At 46.9% G+C, this 25,614-nt stretch overlaps 1 protein-coding gene across 1 annotated transcript; it reads left to right on the top strand.

Moving 5' to 3' along the window:
- Positions 1 to 16,685: 16,685 nt before the first annotated feature.
- Positions 16,686 to 22,450, top strand: LOC125550779. The gene is made up of 2 exons (XM_048713868.1): positions 16,686 to 16,864; positions 19,310 to 22,450. The coding sequence occupies exon 2, from the start codon at positions 19,487 to 19,489 to the stop codon at positions 22,175 to 22,177; it is 2,691 nt and encodes an 896-aa protein (XP_048569825.1). The 5' UTR covers positions 16,686 to 16,864; positions 19,310 to 19,486; the 3' UTR covers positions 22,178 to 22,450.
- The last annotated feature ends 3,164 nt before the right edge of the window (positions 22,451 to 25,614 follow it).

Genomic DNA, 25,614 nt, shown 5'->3' with positions numbered 1-25,614 from the left:
CCTTTGTGCAATTATTGTGGAACGCTGATATCGTGACCTCGTCGCGGCAATCTTTAACCTTGTACTTGACAAGGAGGAATCTGGCCCAGGAGTGGTGGACCGTTTCCTGAGACTGCTGTTGTATGCTCATGAGAGCACTTATGTCTGGGTGGGTGGGTGGAATTGGATCTGGACCCTGACCCGATCGATGATCCGGAGTCTGAAGTTTTTCTAGACTTAACAGTCCAGGCCCCGGAGTATCTTCTGGTTCCCTTTGCCCGCCATCCGATTCTATGTTCGGAAGGCCGGTCACCTCCTTTTGCGGGTGGGTATCCGGCTCTGCAGGGTCGGCGATCCGGACGTAGTCCGTCTTCGGTATAGGGGAAGAGTCGCCGTCTTGCTCCTTGACTACCGCTATCTGGTGGGTGGAGATTTGATTTCTCTTTGGTCGGGTTTGAGCCTGATCCGATCGTAATCTGTGGCGATTCCCAGGGCGGTAATACGATCAAGGAGCTCGTTTAAAGACGAAAAGTCCGCCGGATCCATCTGCTTGGAGTGTTTGGGGTCGATACGAAGAGGATTTTCGATGGCCCGAGAGGTCATCGTCGGCTTAACGGCCGAATGGGCGGTCATGGTAAAGCTGCCCAACCTGAGGGTTTGGCCTGGGGCCAGTTCTCCTCCAGTAGTGATATTGTATTTAAGGACGAGGCGAGTCATCGATCCTGTTGTCGACAGCACAGTGGAACTCTCAATGAAAGCACCAATGTCGGTGTCAAAACCGGCGGATCTCGGGTAGTGGGTCCCGAACTGTGCGTCTAAGGTCGATGGTAATAGGAGACAGGGGACACGAGGTTTACCCAGGTTCGGGCCCTCTCTATGGAGGTAATACCCTACTTCCTGCTTGATTGATCTTGATGGATATGAGTATTACAAGAGTTGATCTACCACGAGATCGTAATGGCTAAACCCTAGAAGTCTAGCCTGTATGACTATGGTAATGAGTATATCTCTTTCTGGACTAAGTCCTCCGGTTTATATAGACACTGGGAGGATCTAGGGTTACACAGGGTCGGTTACAAAGAAAGGAATCTACATATCCGGTCGCCAAGCTTGCCTTCCACGCCAAGGAGAGTCCCATCTGGACACGGGTGCAGTCTTCGGTCTTCGTATCTTCACAGCCCATCAGTCTGGCCCATGGCTAACAGGCCGGATGCCCGAGGACCCCTTAGTCCAGGACTCCCTTAGTTGATGCACGTTTTTGTCCTACGTTCTCCGATAGAAACTTTGGAGTGATTCTTTGTTGCATGTTGAGGGATTGTTATATGATCCAATTATGTTATCATTGTTGAGAGACTTTGCACTAGTGAAAGTATGAACCCTAAGCCTTGTTTCCAAGCATTGCAATACCGTTTTTTCTCACTTTTGTTACTAGTTACCTTGTTGTTTTTATATTTTCAGATTACAAAAACCTATATCTAGTATCCATATTACACTTGTATCACCATCTCTTCGCCGAACTAGTGCACCTATACAATTTACCATTGTATTGGGTGTGTTGGGGACACAAGAGGCTTTGTTATTTGTTGCGGGGTTGTTTGAGAGATACCATCTCCATCCTACGCCTCCCATGGATTGATAAACCTTAGGTCATCCACTTGAGGGAAATTTTCTATTGTCTTACAAAAATCTGCGCTTGGAAGCCCAACATGAGTCTACAAGAAGAAGATTGCATAGTAGACATCAGGTTACATCAGAGATAGCTATTCTGCACAACTCCAAATGACCTAAAAATTTACAAAGAATTATTTTGGAATATATAAAATATATTGGCAAAAGAAATACCAGGAGGGTACCCACCATGAAGCCACAAGCCTGGGGGTGCGCCTGAGGAAGTCCTAGACTAAGGGGCCCTCGGACGTCCGGCCTGTTAGCCTAGCCATGGACCGGACTGATGGGTTGTGAAGATACGAAGACCGAAGGCTGCACCCGTGTCTGGATGGGACTCTCCTTGGCGTGGAAGGCAAGCTTGGCAACCGGATATGTAGATTCCTTTCTTTGTAACCGACCTTGTGTAACCCTAGATCCTCCCGGTGTCTATATAAACCGGAGGACTTAGTCCGGAAAGAGAGACTCATTACCATAGTCATACAGGTTAGACTTCTAGGGTTTAGCCATTACGATCTCCTGGTAGATCAACTCTTGTAATACTCATATCTATCAAGATCAATCAAGCAGGAAGTATGGTATTACCTCCATAGAGAGGGCCCAAACCTGGGTAAACATCGTGTCCCCTGTCTCCTGCTACCATCGACCTTAGACGCACAGTTCGGGACCCCCTACCCGAGATCCGCTGGTTTTGACACCGACATTGGTGCTTTCATTAAGAGTTCCATTGTGCCGTCGATGAAAGGTTCGATGGCCCCTTCAATCGTCGATAGTGACCCTGTCCAAGGAGAAACCTTCCTCCCCAGACAGATCTTCGTGTTCGGCGACTTCATACTGCGGGCCAACTTGTTTGGCCACCTGGAGCAGATCGATAGCTATGCCCCTGGCCATCATGTCAGATTTGGGAGTTTGAACTATGTTGTGGACATCCGTGGAGATTTGATCTTCGCCGGATTCGAGACCGCGGCGACCGCTCCTGGTCACCTTGACGAACATGACCTAAATCTGTCGTCAGACCGCATCCAGGAGATAGCTCCTGTGACCACTCTAGCATTAGATCCAGAGCACACTACGACATCCAAGGATCGAAGACTCGACCCCACCACGGAGGCCACAGATTCCCCGGTGTTGGAGCCGCACATGGACTTAACCCCACACCATATCTGTGTCACCGGAACTCCGGACTCGTTTCTGGTTATAAGTTTCGAACCATGTGAGCCTGCGGACGCCGAACTCGATCGCTCATCAATCTTTGAATTCAGCGCCACAGACATCTTCCAGCACTGGCCTTTGGGCGATATGCTAAACTCATTCAAAATCCTGTCCTTGGCGGGGGACTCACAGCCGAACTATGTCCGGTCCGGACTGGAGGCTGATGATCAAGAATTCTTCTTCCCACCCGCCACCCACTTCATAGCCACTGTCGAGGACCTAACCGACACGCTTGATTACGACTCCGAAGACATCGACGGTATGGACGACGATGCCAATGAGGAGCAAGACCAAAACCCGCCATTTACCAGACGCTGGAAGGCCACTTCTTCGTACGATGTGTACATGGTGGATACACCCAAAACAACCAACGACGACGACAAAGAAAATCCGGTCGAGAAAAACCTCCTAAGACACAGCAAAAACGTCGGCGTCCTCGGCGCCGCTCTAAGTCACGTCGTTCAAAAGACAGCAATGCTGGCACCGGTGAAAATAATACTCCGGACGATACCGAAAACAATGAAAACCTTGCCGAGGTAACATCCGAGCAGGAGGAGCAAGAAAACAGGCAAGCCATCCCCGACGAACAGGCCAGGCCCAACGACTCGAAGGACGGTAGTTACCGTCCGCTCTTCGAGGATAAGGAAAGCCTCAGCAACGAAGATTTCATCATGCCTGAGGAACCTCTTGAGCAGGAGCGGTTCAAGCGCCAGCTAATAGCAACAGCGAGGATCTTGAAAAAGAAACAGCAGCAGCTTCAAGCTGACCAAGATCTGCTCGTCGACAGACGGACCAATGTCCTAGCAGCCAAAGAATACAGCCTCAGACGCCCAGCCAAGAGCTACCCAAAGTGAAGGCTACTACCCCTATTTGATGAAGAGGCGCCGGAGCTCATACCCCCCTCGCGTAACACGGCTGATCGACCACTATGCGGTCGAGACAGTGTGGCGGACCGACCACCACGTGGTCGGGATAGAGCGGCAGCTCAGGCCAAACAGCAGCCTGCCCTACCGCCTCGTAAGAATAGAGACGAAACAGCTCGGGGTCACACATACGACCTCCGGCAGACCCTGGATAGTAGAGCAGGACATACCCGATCGATTTATGGATCGCGAGGATGTCCCTTGACACGCAATGACGGCTACCTATTCCGGCGTGACAAACCTAGTCACACCCGAGCCGATAACCGCAGACAAACTCCATCGGAGCTACCGCGCAATGCAGCCAGATATAGAGGCGCCACACACCCTCTCTGCTTCACTGATGAAGTAATGGACCATGAATTCCCCAAAGGGTTCAAACCCGTCAATATTGAATCATACGACTGAACAACCGATCCCGCGGTACGGATCGAGGATTTTATTCTCCACATTCACATGGCCCGCGGAGATGACCTCCATGCTATCAAATACCTTCCACTAAACTCAAGGGACATTTACATCTATGCCCCTAATTTGCGCCCACTCTCAGATTTACCCCTAATTTCAAAGCCTGCTCAAATTTGCCCCTCCGCCGTTAGCTGCACTTACAGAAATACCCTTCTGTGTCGTTACCGTCTGGTCAAAGCAGGTCAAAGGGCTTTGACCGTCCTGAAAAAATAGGAAAAAAATTCTAAAAAATCTGAAAATTTGTAGGATCAAAGATACTCAGGTTCGCAAGGTGCCTGCAAAGTTTCGTGCTGTTTGTACATTCCAGGAGCTCGTATCAGAGGAAAAACAATAAATATGTAAGCCTGTGAACAGTAAATTCAAAAAAATAGCAAGAAAATTCAAAAAATATGAATTTTTTTGGCATCAACGAGGCTCGGGTCTACAAGCTGCGTGCAAATTTTTGTTGTGTTTGGACATTGGAGGGGCTTGTGGAGAAAAAAACAAAATTTGGCTTGGGAAAAACTTTGGAAAAAATGACTATTTTGTTTTTTCTTGCTAGAGCTCCTCGCATGTCATTTGATCACAAAAACTTGCAAGCACCTTGTGCACCCAAGCCACTTTGATTCCAAAAAAATTCATATTTTTTTAAATTTTCTTGCTATTTTATTTCAAATTTATTGTTCACAAGCATGCAGATTAACTGTTTTTCCTTGCCACGAGCTCCTGGAATGTCTAAATAGCACGAAATTTTGCACACACCTTGGGCACATGAGTATCTTCGATCTCACAAAATTTTAGATTTTTTTAGATTTTTTTTGCTATTTTTTTTAGGACGGTCAAAGCTGTTTGACCGGACGGTAACGGCGCAGAAGGGCATTTCTATAAGGGCACCTAACAGCGGAGGGGCGAATTTGAGCAGGCTTTCGAATTAGGGGTATATCTGATTAGGTGGTTCGAGTTAGAGACAGAAATGCAAATGGCCCAAAACTCAAAGGGCCAGCCCGACACTGGTTAAACAGCCTGCCTGAAAATTCCATCGGCAGCTGGGAGGACTTGGAAGAAGCTTTTCTTGACAACTTCCAAGGTACATACGTCCGGCCACCAGACGCCGACGACTTAAGTCACATAGTCCAACAGCCTGGAGAGTCAGCCAGGAAATTTTGGACTAGATTCCTAACTAAAAAGAACCAGATCATTGACTGCCCGGATGCCGAAGCCCTAGCGGCCTTTAAACATAGCATCCGTGACGAATGGCTTGCCCGCCATCTCGGCCAAGAAAAGCCCAAATCTATGGCAGCCCTCATGGCACTCATGACCCACTTTTGCACGAGTGAGGATAGTTGGCTGGCTCATAGCAAAAACACAGCCAGCAAGGTGGGTCCCTCCGAGGTCAAAAACAGCAACCGCAAGCTCCGGCGTAATAGACACAAGCGCCGAAGCAATGGTGATAACACTGATGACACTACAGTTAATGTCAGATTCAGCGGCCCCAAGTCCGATCAGCGGAAAAAGTCGTATAAAAGGAGTGGTCAGGGACCATCCAGCTTGGACCGCATACTCGATCGTCTGTGCCAGATACATGGCACCCCAGACAAACCAGCCAATCATACCAACAGGGATTGCTAGGTGTTTAAATAGGCCGGCAAGTTAAACGCCAAGAATAAGGAAAAGGGATCGCAAAGTGAGGACGATGATGAAGAGCCCCGGCAACCAAACTCAGCGGGGTAGAAGAAGTTCCCCCCTCAAGTCAAAACGGTGAACATGATATATGCTACACACATCCCCAAAAGGGAGCGCAAGCGCGCACTAAGGGACGTTTATGCGATAGAGCCAGTCGCCCCAAAATTCAACCCATGGTCAGCATGCCCGATCACTTTTGATCGTCGGGATCATCCGACCAGTATCCGGCATGGTGGATCAGCCGCACTAGTACTGGACCCAATCATTGATGGATTCCACCTAACGCGAGTCCTCATGGACGGTGGTAGCAGCCTCAATCTGCTCTATCAAGACACAGTGCGCAAAATGGGCATTAATCCATCAAGGACCAAGCCAACGAAGACTACCTTCAAAGGAGTCATACCAGGTGTAGAGGCCCGCTGTATGGGCTCAATCACACTAGAGGTTGTCTTTGGATCCCCTGACAACTTCCGAAGCGAGGAGTTAATCTTCGACATCGTCCCATTCCGCAGTGGTTATCACGCACTGCTCGGGGGGACTGCATTCGCTCGGTTCAACGTGGTCCCTCCCTATGCTTATCTAAGCTTAAGATGCCCGGTCCACACAGCGTCATAGCGGCCAATAGAAACACGGAACACTCCCTCCGCACAGAGGAGCACACCGCTGCCCTAGCAGCAGAAGTACAAAGCGGCCTTCTCAAGCAGAACCGTAATCCGGCTGCCGAGCCCTTGGACATTGTAAAGAGGGTCCGGACTATGTTACAATAGGAAAGCTCGGCTCATCAAGAGCTCGACTAGCAATTTGGACTCCGTCCCAGCCCCGATCAGGTAGTGGCATTCGTACCACGCGTGCATAATTACGCACTAGAAATCCCATGGGCATCGACGGAGACACAGCTAGCTTGTCATCCACAGTTCGGCTCGACCGACCCCAGACACACATATACTGTCAATATTTCCTTTTGCAGGTTTATTTTACATAGGCCTTCTTTGACGACCCGACTACCGGTCCTATCAAAGGATAAAAAAACACCAGGATGGCAATAAGCAAATACGTATAGGGGAAGCTCTCGAGGTCAATTCAATGACCACCCTACCTGTTGTCAGGACCCACACGCAGCTTGCCTTTGGTGATGGCATGTTAAACAGCCGGTTGCTTATCGCACTATTTGTATCAATGCGCTTTGACGCATTAACCCAATTATAATGGAAACAGTTCGTAGCCCAAGTTTAAGGGCCCAAGATATCACCTCTGCTTTCTTTCCGTTTTCCTTTAATAACTTATCTTCTAGCACCCATACACTTTGGTACGTTTAATATTTTCCAGGGGCTCCCAGGCACCCTACAATACGGCAACAAAGTCTGAACACTTTTTATAGTATAGTTTGGCACCCCCAATTTAGCATTATATGCATTGGCTCCGAATCATGTCTTTGGTCAATAGTTGGGTTGCCCGGCTCCTGTGCTTGCTACCTTACGTTCCACTATATCGGCTAAGGCCCTGGTTTATCCAAAGGAGCACTTCAGTAGAGAAAGCTGAAAACTGATTGTCATGATGCGGCAAGAGCCGGTCAGCTGTTCGGAGGTTGCAAATCGTTGGAGATTTCTTCCGCGTTACGCGAAGGATCGGTACTTCCCGGTCAGACACTTATAGCACTCTAATTCGGAAACTAGGGGCTGCGTCCATGTTTTTATTGTTGAACTCCTATGGCTAAGTGAGGGCGTTAAAGCCGAATAGTCTAGTTGCCTGGTTCGTTGCACTAAACAACTCCTTCAAGGACCATATAATTGGATCAAGATTGTTTAGATTCCATCCCGAACACCTCCATACTACCTACATGGGGCAAAAGCCGACGACTGGCCAACCCTCAGATTTCATACAACACGGCCGCACATGAGGTAAAATTAAAACATAACAATCATTATATTACAAACCCACTTTGTTTCATCATACAAGGGAAAGACAACACAAATGTATTCATTCGAAAATAATGTCCTGCCCACATTGTGTTGCCACAATGCGAAACCCCTCCAGGACATCCGCAAAATAGCGCTCGGGTATGCGGTGCTCCTTGCCCTCTGGCGGCCCCCTGGATAGCTCGACGACGTTCATCTTCGCCCACCACATCTTGCAACGGGCGAAGGCCATACGAGCACCTTCAATACAGGACGATCGCTTGACGATGTCCAGCCGAGGACAGGCGTTCACCATCCGCCTCACGAGTACGAAGTAGCTGCCGGGCATAGCTTCGGCTAGCCATAGCCGGATTATCAAATCCTTCATGGCTAGTTCGGCCACCCTATGCAGCTCCACCAGCTGTTTCAGCTGATCGGTGAAGGGCACGGGATGCTCTGGGTAGATATTGCGACCAGAATAGCTTCTCCGTGGAGCTTCCTTCTTCGGCTCGGAAGAACTCCGCGGCGTCGGACACACTTCGCGGCAGATCAGCAAAAGCCCCTGGAGAACTCCGAATCCAGGTTAGTAAAAGATACTTCCTCTTCGCATATTTGCTTTGCATACTGAATGCCTTACCCGCTGCAATCTTCCTCGCCTCCTGGACCTCTTGGAGGGCGCCCTGGGCCTCGTTCCGGGCCGTCTCCGTGCTCTAACGAGCCTTGGAGAGTTCGGCCTCTTTAGCCGACGCGTCACGCTCCAAGGTCTCACACTTCTTCACCGCGTCGTGGAGCTCTTGTTGGACCTCGTTGACCCGGGCCTTGAGCTTCTTACGGGCAGCCTGCTCCTTGACGGCCTTCCCCTTGGCTTCGCCCAGGGCCTTTTTCAGGGCCTCGACCTCGGTCGTTGCTCCTATTTATATCAAGACACTTCGGTCAATATATAACATCCTACTCTTTCTGAATACTTCTTGGGTTATTACATAACTTGATTCTCCTGGAGCTGCCTCTTCACCTGGCCGAGCTCCTCCTCGGCCTTCTCCAGTCTCCGCTTAAGTTCGGAGACTTCGGCAGCATGTGAGGCCATGGACATTAGCGACGCCTGCATATTCATTCCCAAAAAATTAGTTAGTTTCCTACAAGTAAGGATCGACCCTCTGTCCGGCTTTTCTTTCCGAACACCGGACAATATCTCAGGGGCTACTGACTATATTGGGATTTTTGCGTCGCTTACCTCAAAACCTGTCAGCAGGCTGCTGCAGGCTTCGGTCAGACCGCTCTTGGCGGACTGGACCCTCTCAATCACCATACCCATAAGGATACGGTGCTCGTCCACAATGGAGGCACCTCGAAGCGCCTCCATCAGATTATCCGGTGCCCCTGGTTGGACAGGGGCCACTAGTGGAATGGGCGCACCCCCCTCTTTCAAAGGAGGTCGCTCGTCGGATTCCGGATCCGTATGGGTCTCCGTAACCATATTTGGCTGAGCGCCAAACTGAATACGACCCTCCTCGCCAGTCTCCGTGGGAATTTGCTCCCCCGTGTGTCCGGCGGTAGAGATTTCGCCCTCTGGTGCCCTCTTGACAGCGTCCGGAGCCTCTCCTCGGCCTGGAGCGGTCCTTCGAGACAACACCTCGGTGTCATCCGTGGCCTTGGGAGAGTGAGTGGTCGGTGGTGACATGCTGGCCATCTCCTTGGAGTCTAGCGAACCTCCTAACGAGGATCTTTGGAAGCTGTCGTGGGCTAGACTGAAATAACACAACTAACCATGTTAATACAATGAGGAGAAGAGGTTGGATATATGGATATGCATGAATCGTAGTACTTACGATGCGGCCTGAGGCTTAGCGCGGGAGCGGCTCTACGGACTACTGTCGACATCCCTTATGGAGTTATCCGCAAGGGAGCCCTTCCTCTTCTTGGGCGTCCCCACCTCCAGATTCGTGGAGGCCAGCCTCTTCTCCCTTCCCTCATCACGGGGAGGGATCTCCTCCTCCTCCTCCTCCTCGTCCTCGAGGATGGAGGAACATGTCTCTTTGTCTTCGGACGTTACGTCTGAAGTACCCTTACGACGGGGGCCACCTTTGGCCCCCTTGGCCTTCTTCTTGGCCTTCTTCTCCGGCGCCTTATAGGGCGCCGACACCAGCATCTTTGCTAAACGCGGGATGACCGGTTCTTCAGGCAGCGGAGCCGGACACTGGATCCGCTTCGCCCTCTCCATCCAGTCCTAAGAAGGAATGACGATAAAAGCTCAGACATCACCCTTGAAACAAGTAAGTAGGGGATGCGTTAAAAATAACATACATCGCTGGCGAGGTGGTTAATATCGTGCCTGCGGTCCGAATCTGTGGCTGGCGGTTTCCCGTTGCCCTTAAAGAGCAACTTCCAGGCACCTTCGTGAGTGGTTTCGAAGAGCCTCTTCAGGGTATGGTGCTTCTTCGGGTTGAACTTCCATAGAGGGAGGCTTCGGCTTTGGCACGGGAGAATCCGGCGAACTAGCATCACCTGGATTACATCGACAAGTTTGACATCCTTGTCCACCATGCTTTGAACGCATGTCTGCAGCGTTGTCAGCTCATCTGGAGAGCACCAGTTCGGGCTCTTCTCGACCCAGGAGGTAAGTCGCATGGGAGCGCCAGAGTTGAATTCGGCAGCCGCGGCCTAGGTGGCACCGCGGGGTTCTGTGATATAGAACCATTGTTTCTGCCATTCCTTTTCCGTCTCCACCAAAGTGCCTTTCGGCCAGGAGATGTTGGCCAGCTTGCTCACCATGGCACCCCCGCACTCTGCGTGCTGGCCATCCACCACTTTTGGCTTCACATTGAAGACCTTAAGCCACAACCCGAAGTGGGGGTGGATGTGGAGGAAGGCCTCACACACGACTATGAACACCGAGATGTTGAGGAAAGAGTTTGGGGCCAGATCATGGAAATCTAGGCCGTAACAATACATTATACCGCGGACGAAGGGGTGAAGTGGAAACCCCAGTCCATGGACGAAGTGAGGGAGGAAAACTACTCTCTCAGTAGGCTTCGGGTGGGGACGACCTGCCCCTGGGCCGGAAGGCGATGGGCGATTTCCTTCGCCAAATAACCGGCCGCCCGAAACTCGACAATGTCTTTCTCCTTGACGGAGGAGACCATCCATTTTCCTTGACCTCCGGTTCCGGACATGGTCGGATGCTTTTCGGAGATGGAGAAAGATGGGGACTTGGGCGCTGGAGCTCAAGGATGGAAGGGCAGAGGAAGGGGAAGGCGTGAGTAGACAAGGGCGAATTCTTATCCCCTTATAAAGGGTCGCAAATATCAAGCGCCTCCTCACTCGCCTTAAAACTCGCCTATTCCCAAGGGCTGTGTAAATAGCATGGTTGGGTTACCCATACCCGTATTGATGAGAATCCCGCAATAAGGGGACACGATCTCTGCTTCGACAAGACGTGCCAATGGCAACCGCATCTCGAAACGTGGAACGGCAGACACAAAACGGTCCGAAATTATGACCGGGCGAACTTGATGTTACATTGTAAAAAGTTGTCAGTGGATTGGACTCGTGGAGTATTATATTCTCTTTGTGGTTGTGTGTGGTGTGTGTGACAGGTCTGGATACAATCGTCGCGTCTGGAGACTATCTTGGAGTTCGGAAAGAAGGGAACCTGCCTTGCAATGCCGAAGACAAATCTACGCGCCGGACTCCTCGTCATTGAAGCCAGGTTCAGGGGCTACTGAGGGAGTCCTGGACTAAGGGGTCCTCGGACGTCCGGCCTGTTAGCCATGGGTCGGGCTGATAGGCTGTGAAGATACGAAGACCGAAGACTGCACCCGTGTCCGGATGGGACTCTCCTTGGCGTGGAAGGCAAGCTTGGTGACCGGATATGTAGATTCCTTTCTTTGTAACCAACCATGTGTAACCCTAGATCCTCCCGATGTCTATATAAACTGGAGGACTTAGTGCGGAAAGAGAGACTCATTACCATAGTCATACAGGTTGGACTTCTAGGATTTAGCCATTACGATCTCGTGGTAGATCAATTCTTGTAATACTCATATCTATCAAGATCAATCAAGCAGGAAGTAGGGTACTACCTCCATAGAGAGGGCCCGAACCTGGGTAAACATCGTGTCCCCTGTCTCCTGCTACCATCGACATTAGATGCACAGTTCGGGACCCCCTACCCGAGATCCGCCGGTTTTGACACCGACAGCACCCTACCCCCTAGGCGCGCCTCCCGAGCTTGTGGGCCCCCTGGCAGGCCTCTAGAGCCCATCTTCTTCTATATGAAGCCATTTTCCCTAGAAAAATTAGGAGGAGACTTTCGGGACGAAGCACCGCTGTCTTGAGGCGGAACCTAGGCAGGAGCACTTTTGCTCTCCAGCGAAGCGATTCCGTCGGGGAAACTTCCCTCCGGGAGGGGGAAATCGAAGCCATCAACATCACCAACGGTCCTCCCATCGTGGGAGGACCAATCTTCGTCAACATATTCACCAGCACCATCTCATCTCAAACTCTAGTTCATCTCTTGTATTCAATCTTTGTCTCAAAACCTCAGATTGATACCTGTGGGTTGCTAGTAGTGTTGATTACATCTTGTAGTTGATGCTAGTTGGTTTATTTGGTGGAAGATCATATGTTCAGATCCTTAATGATATTCAATACCCCCTAATCTTGAACATGAATATGATTTATGAGTAGTTTACTTTTGTTCTTGAGGACATGCAAGAAGTCCGGTTCTAAGTAATCATGTGAATTTGGTATTCGTTCGATATTTTGATGATATGTATGTTGTTGCTTCCTTTAGTGGTGTCATGTGAACATCGACTACATGATACTTCACCATACTTGGGCCTAAGGGAAGGCATTGTGGAGTAGTAATTAGATAATGGGTTGCTAGAGTGACAGAAGCTTAAACCCTAGTTTATGCGTTATTTCGTAAGGGGCTGATTTGGATCCAAATGTTTCATTATGGTTAGAATCTTAATTCTTCTTTCGTAGTTGCGGATGCTTGCGAGAGGGGGTAATCATAAGTGGAAGGCTTGTTCAAGTAAGAACAACACCCAAGCACCGATCCACCCATATATCAAATTATCAAAGTAGCGGACGTGAATCAAATAAGCATGATGAAAGTGACTAGATGATAATTCCCATGTGTCCTCAAGAACACTTTGCCTATTATAAGAGAACATTCCGGCACGTCCTTTGATATAAAAAGGATTGGGGTACCTTGCTGCATCTTTCTTATTATTGCTACTTGTTATGAATTACCTTGCTATCAAACTATCTGTTACCGATAATTTCAGTGCTTGTAGAGAGTACCTTGCTGAAAACCGCTTGTCATTTCCTTCTGCTCCTCGTTGAGTTCAACACTCTTACTTATTAAAAGGACTACAATTGATCCCCTATACTTCTGGTTCATCAATCAACCATAGTATTACAGGACCAACCAAAGCGGGGGGAGCAGCCACATGGGTGCTTGGAACATGAGTAGTATTAGAGCCAATGTTAGGGTCCGGAGACTCACCAACGCCCTCCTCCAAATGGTCATCCTCCTGCTCATAGCCAGGATTTAAGAAGGGCACACCCAACTCAATCCAAATGTTGGTAGACTCCGCATCAAGCGGTGTTTCATTGAGATCAAACATTTCCCCCTCCTACTTGTTATTTTTCTCAACTCACCCTATAGAGAACTTTTTTGTTAGTTTTGTGGAAAGTTATATGTGAAGCACAATGTAACATCTCTTTGTTGGGAGGAGAAACAGAGGCAAGATTAGTACTATAATAAGGAGCAACCCTATGTAGTTTTTTGGGCAGCTAGATAGATAATCAGAGGCAAACTTTTTTGTTTTTTTACACAAGTGCTTTCGGCTTTTTCTGTTTCTAGAAACATCAAACACATATGTCAACATTTTTTTTCATTCACATGTGTTTTCTTTGTTCTTTTTCGCAGGAGATCACAAGTTTTCTATATGGAAAAAATGTGCATCTGAGGGTGAGCTTAGCAGTGCGGAAGACCTATTTGGCGTAGAGATGACATTTTATTTCTTGTTTCTTTTCTTTTTCCTTTTATTGGTGAGACAATGCGCACCTAGTGAACTACCTGAAATGGGTTTGTTTGGCATTTTTTATGTTTGTGGTTTGAATTAGCGAAATTGTATCCATGTCACTGCTACGTACACAACCACTCTTTTGTTTTATTATATACTCCATGTGTTTTGGGGTGTTATGCATGATCATTTTTAGGTGTAAAGTTCCTGATGTAAAATGCAGCTAAATCACACGGGAGTTGCCTCATCTTAATACTAGACTTGCCTTATTTCTTTCCAGTAGGTGTATCAAGCTACAAAGCGGACATGTATCTTTTTTTTCTAGTTTCCAGTTGATCCATGCATACAATAGAGTTGCCTAAAAACCGAGGACTAGTTGCGCATTTTTTACAGGCATCTTAAACCCTATATTTTTCAGGAGTTGCTTGGATTTTTCTTTTGTTTACCTGCAACCTATAGTTTCCCAGCTTTGTACTATGTTCTTCTTCACCTCTTTTTCATCATAGCTTTGGCAAAAGTTGAACCAGGTGGGGATTGGGGTGCAGAACAACGAGAGAGGGTGTGGATCAATGATTAAAGATCAAGGGGTGAGAAGGGGCAGGTTTTGGGGGTTCTTACCTTTTGATTCAAGATGCCATAGATGGGGGGAGCTATGGCTAGTTCTTTTCAGGTCTGTTTAGGAGGGAGAAAGGAGGAGCAAGGAGAAAGATGGAGCAGGTGGGACATGGGCTTGCTCTTCAATAGAGAGAGAGAGGGGTCGCGTGAGAGGAGCGCGGAGGGGACCAGATGGGTTATACGTCCATTTTGCATCATGTTTTTGTGTTGATATTTATTGCATATTTGACTATTATTATACTTTATGATGTAATTATTATGCCTTTTCTCTCTTATTTTGCAAGATTTACATGGAGAGGGAGATGCCGCCAGCTGAAATTCTGGACCGGAAAGGAGCAAATCTGAGATCCTTATTCTGCACAACTCCAAATGTCTTGAAAATTTACGGAGAATTATTTTGGAAAATATAAAAAATATTAGACGAAGAAATACTAGGAGGGGACCCACCAGGTGGCCACAAGCCTGGGGGCGCCCTACCACCCAGGGACGTGCCCCTGAGCTTGTGGGGCCCCTAGCCATCCTTCGGTGCCCATCTTCTGCTTATGAAGTGTTTTGACCTAGAAAAAAATCAGAAGAGGGCTTTCGGGATGAAGCGCCGCCGTCTCGAGGCGGAACCTGGGCAGGAGCATTTTTGCTCTCCAGTGGAGCGATTCCGCCAGGGAAACTTCCCTTCGGAGGGGGAGATCGAAGCCATCATCATCACCAATGATCCTCTCGTTGTGGGAGGACCAATCTTCATCAACATCTTCACCAGCACCATCTCATCTCAAACCATAGTTCATCTCTTGTATTCAATATTTGTCTCAAAATCTCAGATTGGTACCTATGGGTTGCTAGTAGTGTTGATTAATCCTTGTAGTTGATGCTAGTTGGCTTATTAGGTGGAAGATCATATGTTTAGATCCTTAATGATATTTAATACCTCTATGATCATGAATATGAACATGCTTTGTGAGTAGTTACTTTTATTACTGAGGACATGAGAGAAGTCTTGTTATAAGTAATCATGTGAATTGGGTATTTGTTCGATATTTTGATGAGATATATGTTGTATTTTCTCTAGTGATATTATGTGAACGTCGATTACATGACACTTCACCATTATTTGGGCCTAGGGAAAGGCATTGGAAAGTAGGAAATAGATGATGAGTTGCTAGAGTGACAGAAGGTTAAACCCTGGTTTATGCGTTGCTTCGTAAGGGGTTGATTTGGATCCACATATTTAATTTTATGGTTAGAGTTATCTTAATTCTTCTTTCGTAGTTACGGATGCTTGGGAGAGGGGTTAATCATAAGTGGGAAGCTTGTCCAAGTAAGGACAACACCCAAGCACCTGTCCACTCACATATCAAATTATCAAAGTAACGAACGCGAATCATATGAGCATGATGAAAACTAACTTGATGATAATTCTCATGTGTCCTCAAAAGCGCTTTGCTTTATATAAGAGTTCGTCCAGGCTTGCCCTTTGCTATAAAAAGAATTTGGTCACCTTGCTGCACTTTTGTTACACTTGTTACTTGTTACTCGTTACGAATTATCTTACTATCAAACTATATGTTACCAATAATTTTAGTACTTGCAAAAAATCCCTTGCTGAAAACTGCTTGTCATTTTCTTCCGCTTCTTGTTGGATTCGACACTCTTACTTATCGAAAGGATTACGATTGATATCCCATACTTATGGGTCATCAGTGGGACGCCCGAACGTGTGAGCGCGGGGTGAGGCGCGACGCAAGGACCATGAGCCTGATCTTGAGCGTGGGGGCTGGCGGGACCAGGCGTGGGCGCGTGTTTTCTTTTTGGGTTGTCCGCGTCCCGCGCATAGCTGCTCCTTCCATATCGGGAAGAGCGTTCGCTCCCGCAACGAACGCCCGAGCGCCGTCTAGTCACGTCCAATTTTAAATCTCACAATCTCTTAATTTTCTTTCCCTCTCTCTAATTACCTCCAATCAAATAAGCTGTTATAGAGGTGAACCTACCCAGCCCAGTTCATTCAATAAGAAAAGTAAAAAACATAACCCAGCTACCCCCTCGTCTTTTCTCATCTCTACGCCAAATAGTCATCCATCTCAGTCTTTCGAAGATGTTCATAGAGATAAGGTGTTCATGCGTGTATTTATAGGGGTGAGTGTATGCGCGTATATACGAGCTTCGGTGTGTACTATGTTAAGAAAAGAAAAAATGCTACTCCCATCGGCCGTACTGGACACAAGGCCAGAAAGTAGAGTTCGCCAGTCACCACTTCACTTCACCTCCACAAGCCGCCGTCAAGAAGAAAAAGGGGTTCGCCTCCACAGCTCCCACTCTCCCAAAAGCCAAAACCCCACCCCGCCGATTGCTCCCGCTCCCTCACCGCCGCGCTAGGCTCGCCGGCTTCCGGCCACCGCCGATCGCTCCACTCCCAGCGCAGGTTATTTCTACTGCCCATGCTTTGGTTCCCCTACCTTACCCGTGTAGCATTTCAATTTCCCCTCTTCTCGTCTTTTGGCTGCGACTAATTCTGGTCGATGGGTGGCGCTTTGGTTGTCCGCTTGGCTCACCACTACTTCCGCATGGGCATTCTCGTCTTGCGCGTAGGCGTGGTTGGATCCTCGACGTATCGGCCGCCGCCGCCATGCCGCGAGGTTGCCGGACGGTGGTTGCGCGTAATCGTAAATGTGGTACCAAATTGTGAACGGAGGTGGTGGGTAGTGGCCTCGCAAGATGGGAGTGGGAGCAAATTTTACTTCCGCCTCCCTTTTTTTAGCCCTAGGGTTCGTAATTTAGCCCTAAATCGGGATGCTCTTAAGAGGATTAGTGTCCGTACTTAAGTAGAGTGGCGTCCATGCTGCAACAACGCAATTTTTTCCATGCGCTACTACTAGTTTTATGGTCTGATGGTCAAGGCAGTTCTTCAAAAAGGTTTTTTTTGGGTGGTCGCATAGGAGAGCAGATAAATGCTTACCAAAATTCGGATATCCTGTGGAGTTGCTTAAAGTCCTGGCAAAAATAAAAATAAAAATGGTGTTGGTTAAAGGAGTGAGCTCTTCAAGTGGTGTCACAAACAAAATAAAAATAGTATTATTTCTGATGATATCATCTATAAAGACTAAGAATGTGCAGGGGCACTACCGGCTTTTAGTCAACACAGAACTTGGGGCTTGAAATCCTGACCTCAACCATCATATCAAAGTGGTTTACCACTACTACATGGTCTCATCAAATATTCTCATTAACACTGCTCATACCTGTGGAATTGCCGTCAAGGTTGCTCTGAAGATAGAACATTGATTAAGTTGCTTGGGATATGGTTTTGTGGAAATACCAGTCTTGTTGCATGGCGAGATATATTTTCCACAATCATCTCTGTCATGAAGAATTTTAAGATTGATGAATGCATAAGTGTGAACACTGTAATTTTACATGTATGCATTGTTCTAAGAGATGATCTATACAGAAAGTAACATTCAACTATGTCTTGTTAGGAAACTCCAGTTTCTTTTAAAAAAAATCAATCTGAGGTAAACTATTGTGCTGGACGCGGTCTTAGGCTTTTAGCGTAATCTGTTCCAAACCTGAAACTAAGGTGGTTATTGAATTTAATCTAGACAAAGGAGCAGTTCCATTTCCATTCGTTTGAGTCATGCCATTTGTGATACATTTGACAGTAGTACTGTCCCAAGCAAGTTGGGTTAAGCTACATTTGATAGTAGTATGCTCGCACAATTCTTTTCACATGCCAACCACATCAGAATCAAAGGTTCTAATTGTGATTTGGATGTTTAAATGTTATTTTAGCCACCTAGGTATTATAACAGTAATACGTGCTTAGAAGATCGTAAAGGCATGTGTATTGAGCCATGTAGGACATTTTTTATGATAATGGAAGTTCTTTCATGGCCAAGAGGTGAGAGCCATGATGGTCTATTCAAGCGTTTATCGTCAGCTTTGAGAAAGAAGAGAGAGAAAAAACTCTAGGGTGTGACAATTGAACTTATCATATTTACAACATTACTACTGTTCATCCACCATGAAAGACAACGCCAAACACACATCAAATTCCCTATTTGGTCCGCATCATGTTCTCGCTCACAAGTTTGAGTAATATTGAACTTAGCGTGTCATATGATTTATGTAAGTCGGTCTGATTACTTCACCAGGTGGATGGATACTCTATAGTCCATGCGACGATAAATTTTCAAAGAGTGTCTTAAAGCAGCTGCTCCCACACAAAACAAGCGGCTGCTAAGAAGTTTACTTGTCAGATTCCAGCGATTTGGTTTTCTTCTTTTATGGACTTGCTCCCACTAAGTTTGTGATCCAATTGTTTATGCTCATGTAGCCATATTTAAAACCTGCATACACCATGATCTATCTAATATCTACCTTTGGTTGTCCTATTCCATCTTTCGTATGTTCATCATGCATCTCGTCCTACTTAACACTGCCTTCAGGAAGGCCTAGGAGTTGGTTAACCAGAATATGGCATACATGTTGGTCACAAGTTTAGGGCAGTAACAAAGGTATTTTTAAATTACTGTGTTGCTGAGAATGCACTGTTTCTTAAGCCTGTCGTATCTTGTTACATTCTACTACGTGATAAATAGTTTTTTTGTTTTATTCCATTTATCCTAGCATGCATACTGGCATATGTAGGTGGTATAGTACTTCATCTGCACTATAATCCTTGTTGTGGAATTTACATAACTACTCCCTCTGTCCCGGAATATAAGAACATTTTTGACACTATGCTAGTGTTAAAAACGTTCTTATATTTTGGGACGGAGGGAGTATGTATTTATCTGATCATAATAAAGGTTTTATCAGTTGTACATTTCTATTACCAACAGTTGCTTATTCTTTTCTATATCTACAGGGTGCAAGCGTGATGCGCTGCAAATTCTCTTTACATATTGTTGTTGCATAAAGAGATCAGAAGGTTTAGATCTGCTCTTACTAGATCATCATTAGAAACCTGTTATTTGGAGCATATTAATGCCAGGCTGCTAGTAGTATATGTGAAGGCTTTTGTGGCAATTTGCTAGATAATTTGATGGAGTGCAACAGAGAAGAGGGGTTGAGGGCCAGAGAAATAGCTGCAAACATGCTGGAAAGCAAAGACTTTCTTGGGGCTAGAAGGATTGCACTTAAAGCTCAAAGGCTTTTTCCAGGGTTTGAGAACATATACCAGCTGTTAACTGTCTGTGAAGTGCAATGTGCAGCAGTTGCAAAAATCAATGAAGACTTAGATTGGTATAGTATTCTCCAGGTGGAGGCAACAGCAGATGAGACAGTCATAACAAAGCAATATGAGAAACTTGCCTTTTGGCTCCATCCTGATAAAAACACACTCCCTGGTGCTGAAGTTGCTCTGAAGTTGGTCTCAGAAGCTCGCAAGATACTGTGTGATCGTACGGAGCGGTCTTTGTATGACATCAGAAGGCAGTATGCTTCCAAACATGTGACAAGCAAAGCTACACAGCTACCAAATAAGACTGGTGGAAATGAGAGTCATGTGGATGGATGCAAACAACCACCTGATTTTGTGCTGGTGTTCTGGACTATATGCCCGCATTGTCGGAGGCGATTCGTGTACTACAAAAAGAACTTTTTGGTCACCTGTGATAACTGTGGTAAATTGTTCTTTGCATTCAAGCTGCATGAACAGGCAATGCCCTCGAGTTTTCTATCTCATTCAGCAAATAATGCTGAAGTTTCACCTGGGAAGATTTCATGTCAACAACATGGCATCACCAATCAGCAGGCCCAGACAGGGGGGAACATTTACTCTGAACCTACCATGAATGCTACTCGAACTGATGAACATAGAGAAAGGATTGACAGGGCAAGCGGTGATGAGGAAGGTAACTGTTCAGAGACAAGAAGCAATGTAGTTCAGCTTTCAGCAATGAACCAAGCTAAATCTTCTGCGCCTGCTGCAGGCAAGGAATCAGTTAGCAATTTGACATCAGCTCATCCTGATCCGAACTTCATTTCCACACAGAACTTTAGAAGTGAAGATGTATCTCTAGTGCCAAATATTGCAAGGTCCTCCAGCCTTCAGAGATTAGGTAAGAGAAAGCAAGATGATGGCCCAGACTGCAGCCACGGCACAGACTCCTCTAATTATAAGATGCAAAGGAACCATGACTCACCATCTAGTGCTTCTGAGCAAATTTCTAATGACAATGTTGCTGTTGCTGAGAATCAGTCTGCTGAGCATCATGCCTTAAGTAGCGTGGATAGCCAAGGTGGAGTAACTGCAAGTCGTGAAGCCAATCAGCAAAGTTACAAGGAAGCAAGTGGTAGTGCTCCTCAGAAGCTCGGCAGTCCTGTGATTACCTATCATCATCCTGACTTTTTTGACTTTGGCAAGATCAGAGATGTAAACCTTATTGCAGTTGATCAAATCTGGGCCCTTTATGATAACCTTGATGGCATGCCAAGAGATTATGCTCAGGTAAAGCACATTGATACTTCTGACTTAAGAGTTCAGCTGACATGGCTGGAGTACAATCCAAGGAATGAGCAAGAAGCCAATTGGAATAATAAGGAATTGCCTGTATCTTGCGGAAGCTTCTGCTTAGGAGGAGAAACAACAACCCTATTACAAGATCCATCCACATACCTGTCTCACAGAGTTCCATTGACAAGAGGCAAAAATGGGAACTCCTATGAAATAAATCCTAATAAGGGTGAGGTATGGGCTCTTTATAAAAGATGGAGCATGCAATGGATCTCTGATCCAGATAACTGTCGATCCTATGGATATGATGTTGTGGAAGTTATCTCTGATGGCTCAACGAGTGGCGATGTCATTGTTTCGCCGCTTACGAGGATTGAAGGCTTTGTTAGTCTGTTTGCACAAGCTAAGGACAAACGCTTCTTTTCGATACCATCAAGTGAGCTACTGAGATTTTCTCACTGTATCCCCTTTTATAGAACACATGAAAATGAAAGGGTGGGCGTTGCAGAAGAGCTCCTGGAACTGGATACAGCAGCTCTTCCAAGTGATCTGGAAACAGCATTTCCTTCCATTACTCTCAACTCTTACATGTCTTCGGAACTCATTTCTTATCCATATCCAGAATCTGAATTCCACAACTTTGAAGAAGACCGGTCATGTGAGAAGTTTGAAAGTGGCCAAATTTGGGCTCTCTACAATGACGCTGATACATTCCCGAAAGTGTATGGCTGGGTGAGCAAAGTTGAGATACAACCATTTGAAGTGCATCTGACCTGGCTCCAGGCCTGCCCTCAACAGGCACAGGAGAAGCTTTGGTTGGGGCAGAATGTACCTGTGAGCTGTGGCAAATTTAAAATACGAAGCTGGAAAGCCAAGTATGGTGGAAACCACCCCTTCTCTCATTTGGTAGAAAATAGCCAAATCGATATGAACTGGCAGGTTAAAATTCTTCCCAAGGTCGGTGAAGTTTGGGCCATCTACAAGAACTGGTCACCTGATTGGGTTCCTTCCAGCAACAAGCACACTACTGATTATGCTATCGGGGAGATCGTCGAGTGCAGTAAACGAGGCACATTATTTTCTTTTCTGACTAAAGTTGATGGCTATGTCGCTGTGTTCAAACCTGACCTTACCAAGGGAGTACTGAAAATACCTAGGAAAGAGAACCTGAGATTTTCTCACCGAATTCCATCATTCCGTCTCACAAAGGAGGAAGGTGGCAAGCTCCGGGACTTCTACGAGCTCGACCCAGCTTCTGTCCCTGGCGATTTTCTATAGAAGAGCACCCCCTTGAATTGACGCTTGCCTTTTCCGAGGGCAGCAAGAGGGAATTAACCTCAGGATATAGCTATACAATGTTGTGTTTTGTGCCTGAACCTAGGGCACAGTATATATTGGCTAAATGTGACCATGCATGCTAAGTTTCTTTCGGGGTCTCTTAATTTAGTTAGTACTGTTGGCGGTCATGTTGAACTGAAAGTAAACTTGCAGTGAAGCAAGTGGTGTTTGCTGGACGCAATGAAGCTGTTGGGCCATGGATTGATGCATGCATGCTCCATATTGTTGTTGTTTGCTTCATAATATTCCTGGTTACGTATTTGTGGCATGCTTGTGTGCCAGTCCAAATGCAGGTGTGAATTTCTTTCACAGTCGGCATGTAGTCAGTCAGTGACCACTAAGATTGGGCACACTTGTTTTGATGCACTGAAAATTTACAGGCTCCCTGCCTTTTACTGCTGATACTTGTGATGGTCTCTGCTTGAGCATCCGGATATTCAGGTTGAACTAGAAGGAACTTACCATTCAAGAACGTTTGCAAGAATTTAGTAGAAACGTATCAACAAGCCCCAAGCTTGGGGTTGGCACGACCGCACGCAGCACGCAACAGCATCAACCGCTGAAGAAACGCTCGATGAGGCTTTTTCTCGAATACACACAAGTGTGCATATCATATATTAAAGGATAAAGACTCCAGTCCACATGGAGGTGTTACAAATTACAAACTGTTTGTACACCGCCACATCGATCTAGCCTACTACTCACTCCTAGCCCACCTTTCTACGTCGGAGAGGCACACCTCCCAACTTCCCGGCTTGAAGCCATCGCTGGGCTTCTTTCAGTATGTGTGCCGCAAGTGCTGCAACCGAAGGCAAGGCTCCATCGAAGACGATGGCATTTCTGTGCTTCCAGAGTTCCCACATTACCAGCGTGAAAAGGGTTCGTATGTCCGTGGGTCAAGGTTCTTGCAAATTTTTGTGGTGTTTGAATATCTGAGGAGCTTGTGTCAAAACAAACAAATTTCCGGTGTGTGAGAAATGTTGAGATTAATTAGTAAATGTAATTAGGGATAATCTCCCTTTGACAACCAGTGTGTGCAGTTGCACTATGCAATGGACGCATTGTTGGGGAACGCAGTAATTTCAAAAAAATTCCTACGCACACGCAAGATCCATCTAGGTGTTGCATAGCAACGAGCGAGAGAGTGTGTCCACGTACCCTCGTAGACCGAAAGAGGAAGCGTTTAGCAACGCGGTTGATGTAGTCGAACGTCTTCGTGATCCAACCGATCCAAGTACCGAACGCACGACACTTTCGATCTGCACACGTTCAGCTCGGTGACGTCCCTCGTACTCTTGATCCAGCTGATGCCGAGGGAGAGTTTCGTCAGCACGACGGCGTGATGACGGTGATGATGAAGTTACCGACGCAGGGCTTCGCCTAAGCACTACAACGATATGACCGAGGTGGAAATCTGTGGAGGGGGGCACCGCACACGGCTAAGACAACTGTCAACTTGTGTGTCTATGGGGTGCCACCCTCCCCCGTATATAAAGGAGGGGAGGAGGGGAGGGCCGACCCTCTCTATGGTGCGCCCAAGGGGGAGTCCTACTCCCAGTAGGAGTAGGTCCCCCCCTTCCCTAGTTGGAGTAGGAGAAGAAGGAAGAGGGAGAGAGAGGGAAGGAAAAAGGAGGGGTCGGCCCCCTACCCAATTCGGATTGGGCTTGGGGGGGGGGCCTCCACCTGGCCGCCTCCTCCTCTCTCCCATTGAGGCCCAATAAGGCCCACTGACTCCCCGGGGGTTCTGGTAACCCCCCGGTACTCCGGTAAATGTCCGAACTCATCAGAAAGCATTCTGATGTCCAAACATAGCCTTCCAATATATCGATCTTTATGTCTCGACCATTTTGAGACTCCTCGTCATGTCCGTGATCACATCCGGGACTCCGAACTACCTTCGGTACATAAAAAAACATAAACTCATAATACTGATCGTCATCGAACGTTAAGCGTGCGGACCCTACGGGTTTGAGAACTATGTAGACATGACCGAGACTCACTTCTGTTCAATAACCAATAGCGGAACCTGGATGCTCATATTGGTTCCTACATATTCTATGAAGATCTTTATCGGCCAAACCGTAGAACAACATACGTTGTTGAAGGAAATATGCCCTAGAGGCAATAATAAAGTTATTATTTATTTCCTTATATCATGATAAATGTTTATTATTCATGCTAGAATTGTATTAACCGGAAACATAATACTTGCGTGAATACATAAACAAACAAAGTGTCACTAGTATGCCTCTACTTGACTAGCTTGTTGATCAAAGATGGTTATGTTTCCTAACCATTGACATGAGTTGTCATTTGATTAACGGGATTACATCATTAGGAGAATGATGTGATTGACTTGACCCATTCCGTTAGCTTAGCACTCGATCATTTAGTATTCTGCTATTTCTTTCTTCATGACTTATACATGTTCCTATGACTATGAGATTATGCAACTCCCGTTTACTGGAGGAACACTTTGTGTGCTACCAAACGTCACAACGTAACTGGGCGATTATAAAGGTGCTCTACATGTGTCTCCGAAGGTACTTGTTGAGTTGGCGTATTTCGAGGTTAGGATTTGTCACTCCGATTGTCAGAGAGGTATCTCTGGGCCCACTCGGTAATGCACATTACTATAAGCCTTGCAAGCATTGCAACTAATGAGTTAGTTGCGGGATGATGTATTACAGAACGAGTAAAGAGACTTGCTGGTAACGAGATTGAACTAGGTATTAAGATACCGACGATCGAATCTCGGGCAAGTAACATACCGATGACAAAGGGAACAACGTATGTTGTTATGCGGTTTGACCGATAAAGATCTTCGTAGAATATGTAGGAGCCAATATGAGCATCCAGGTTCCGCTATTGGTTATTGACCGGAGACGTGTCTCGGTCATGTCTACATAGTTCTCGAACCCGTAGGGTCCGCACGCTTAAAGTTTGATGACAGTTATATTATGAGTTTATGTGTTTTGATGTACCGAAGGTAGTTAGGAGTCCCGGATGTGATCACGGACATGACGAGGAGTCTCGAAATGGCCGAGACATAAAGATTGATATATTGGAAGCCTATATTTGGATATCGGAAGTGTTCCGGGTGAAATCGGGATTTTACCGGAGTACCGGGGGTTACCGGACCCCCCCCCCCAGGGGTTTAATGGGCCAAGATGGGCCTTAGTGGATAAGAGGAGGAGCGGCCAGGGAAGGCCACGCGCCCCTCCCCCTCTAGTCCGAATTGGATAAGGAGGGGGGACGGCGCCCCCCTTTCCTTCCTCTCTCTCTCTCCTCCTTCCCCCTTCTCCTACTCCAACTAGGAAAGGAGGGAGTCCTACTCCCGGTGGGAGTAGGACTCCTCCCTGGCGCGCCTCCTCCTG

Source organism: Triticum urartu, chromosome 4, assembly GCF_003073215.2.
Source record: "Triticum urartu cultivar G1812 chromosome 4, Tu2.1, whole genome shotgun sequence".
NCBI classification, from domain to species: Eukaryota; Viridiplantae; Streptophyta; class Magnoliopsida; order Poales; family Poaceae; genus Triticum; species Triticum urartu.
Note: the sequence above shows the minus strand (reverse complement) of the source record. Positions and strands in the feature narration are given on the sequence as shown.

Coding starts and splice junctions, on each gene's coding strand:
- LOC125550779 (XM_048713868.1), top strand. CDS start 19,487: ATGGAGTGCAACAGAGAAGAGGGGTTGAGGGCCAGAGAAATAGCTGCA.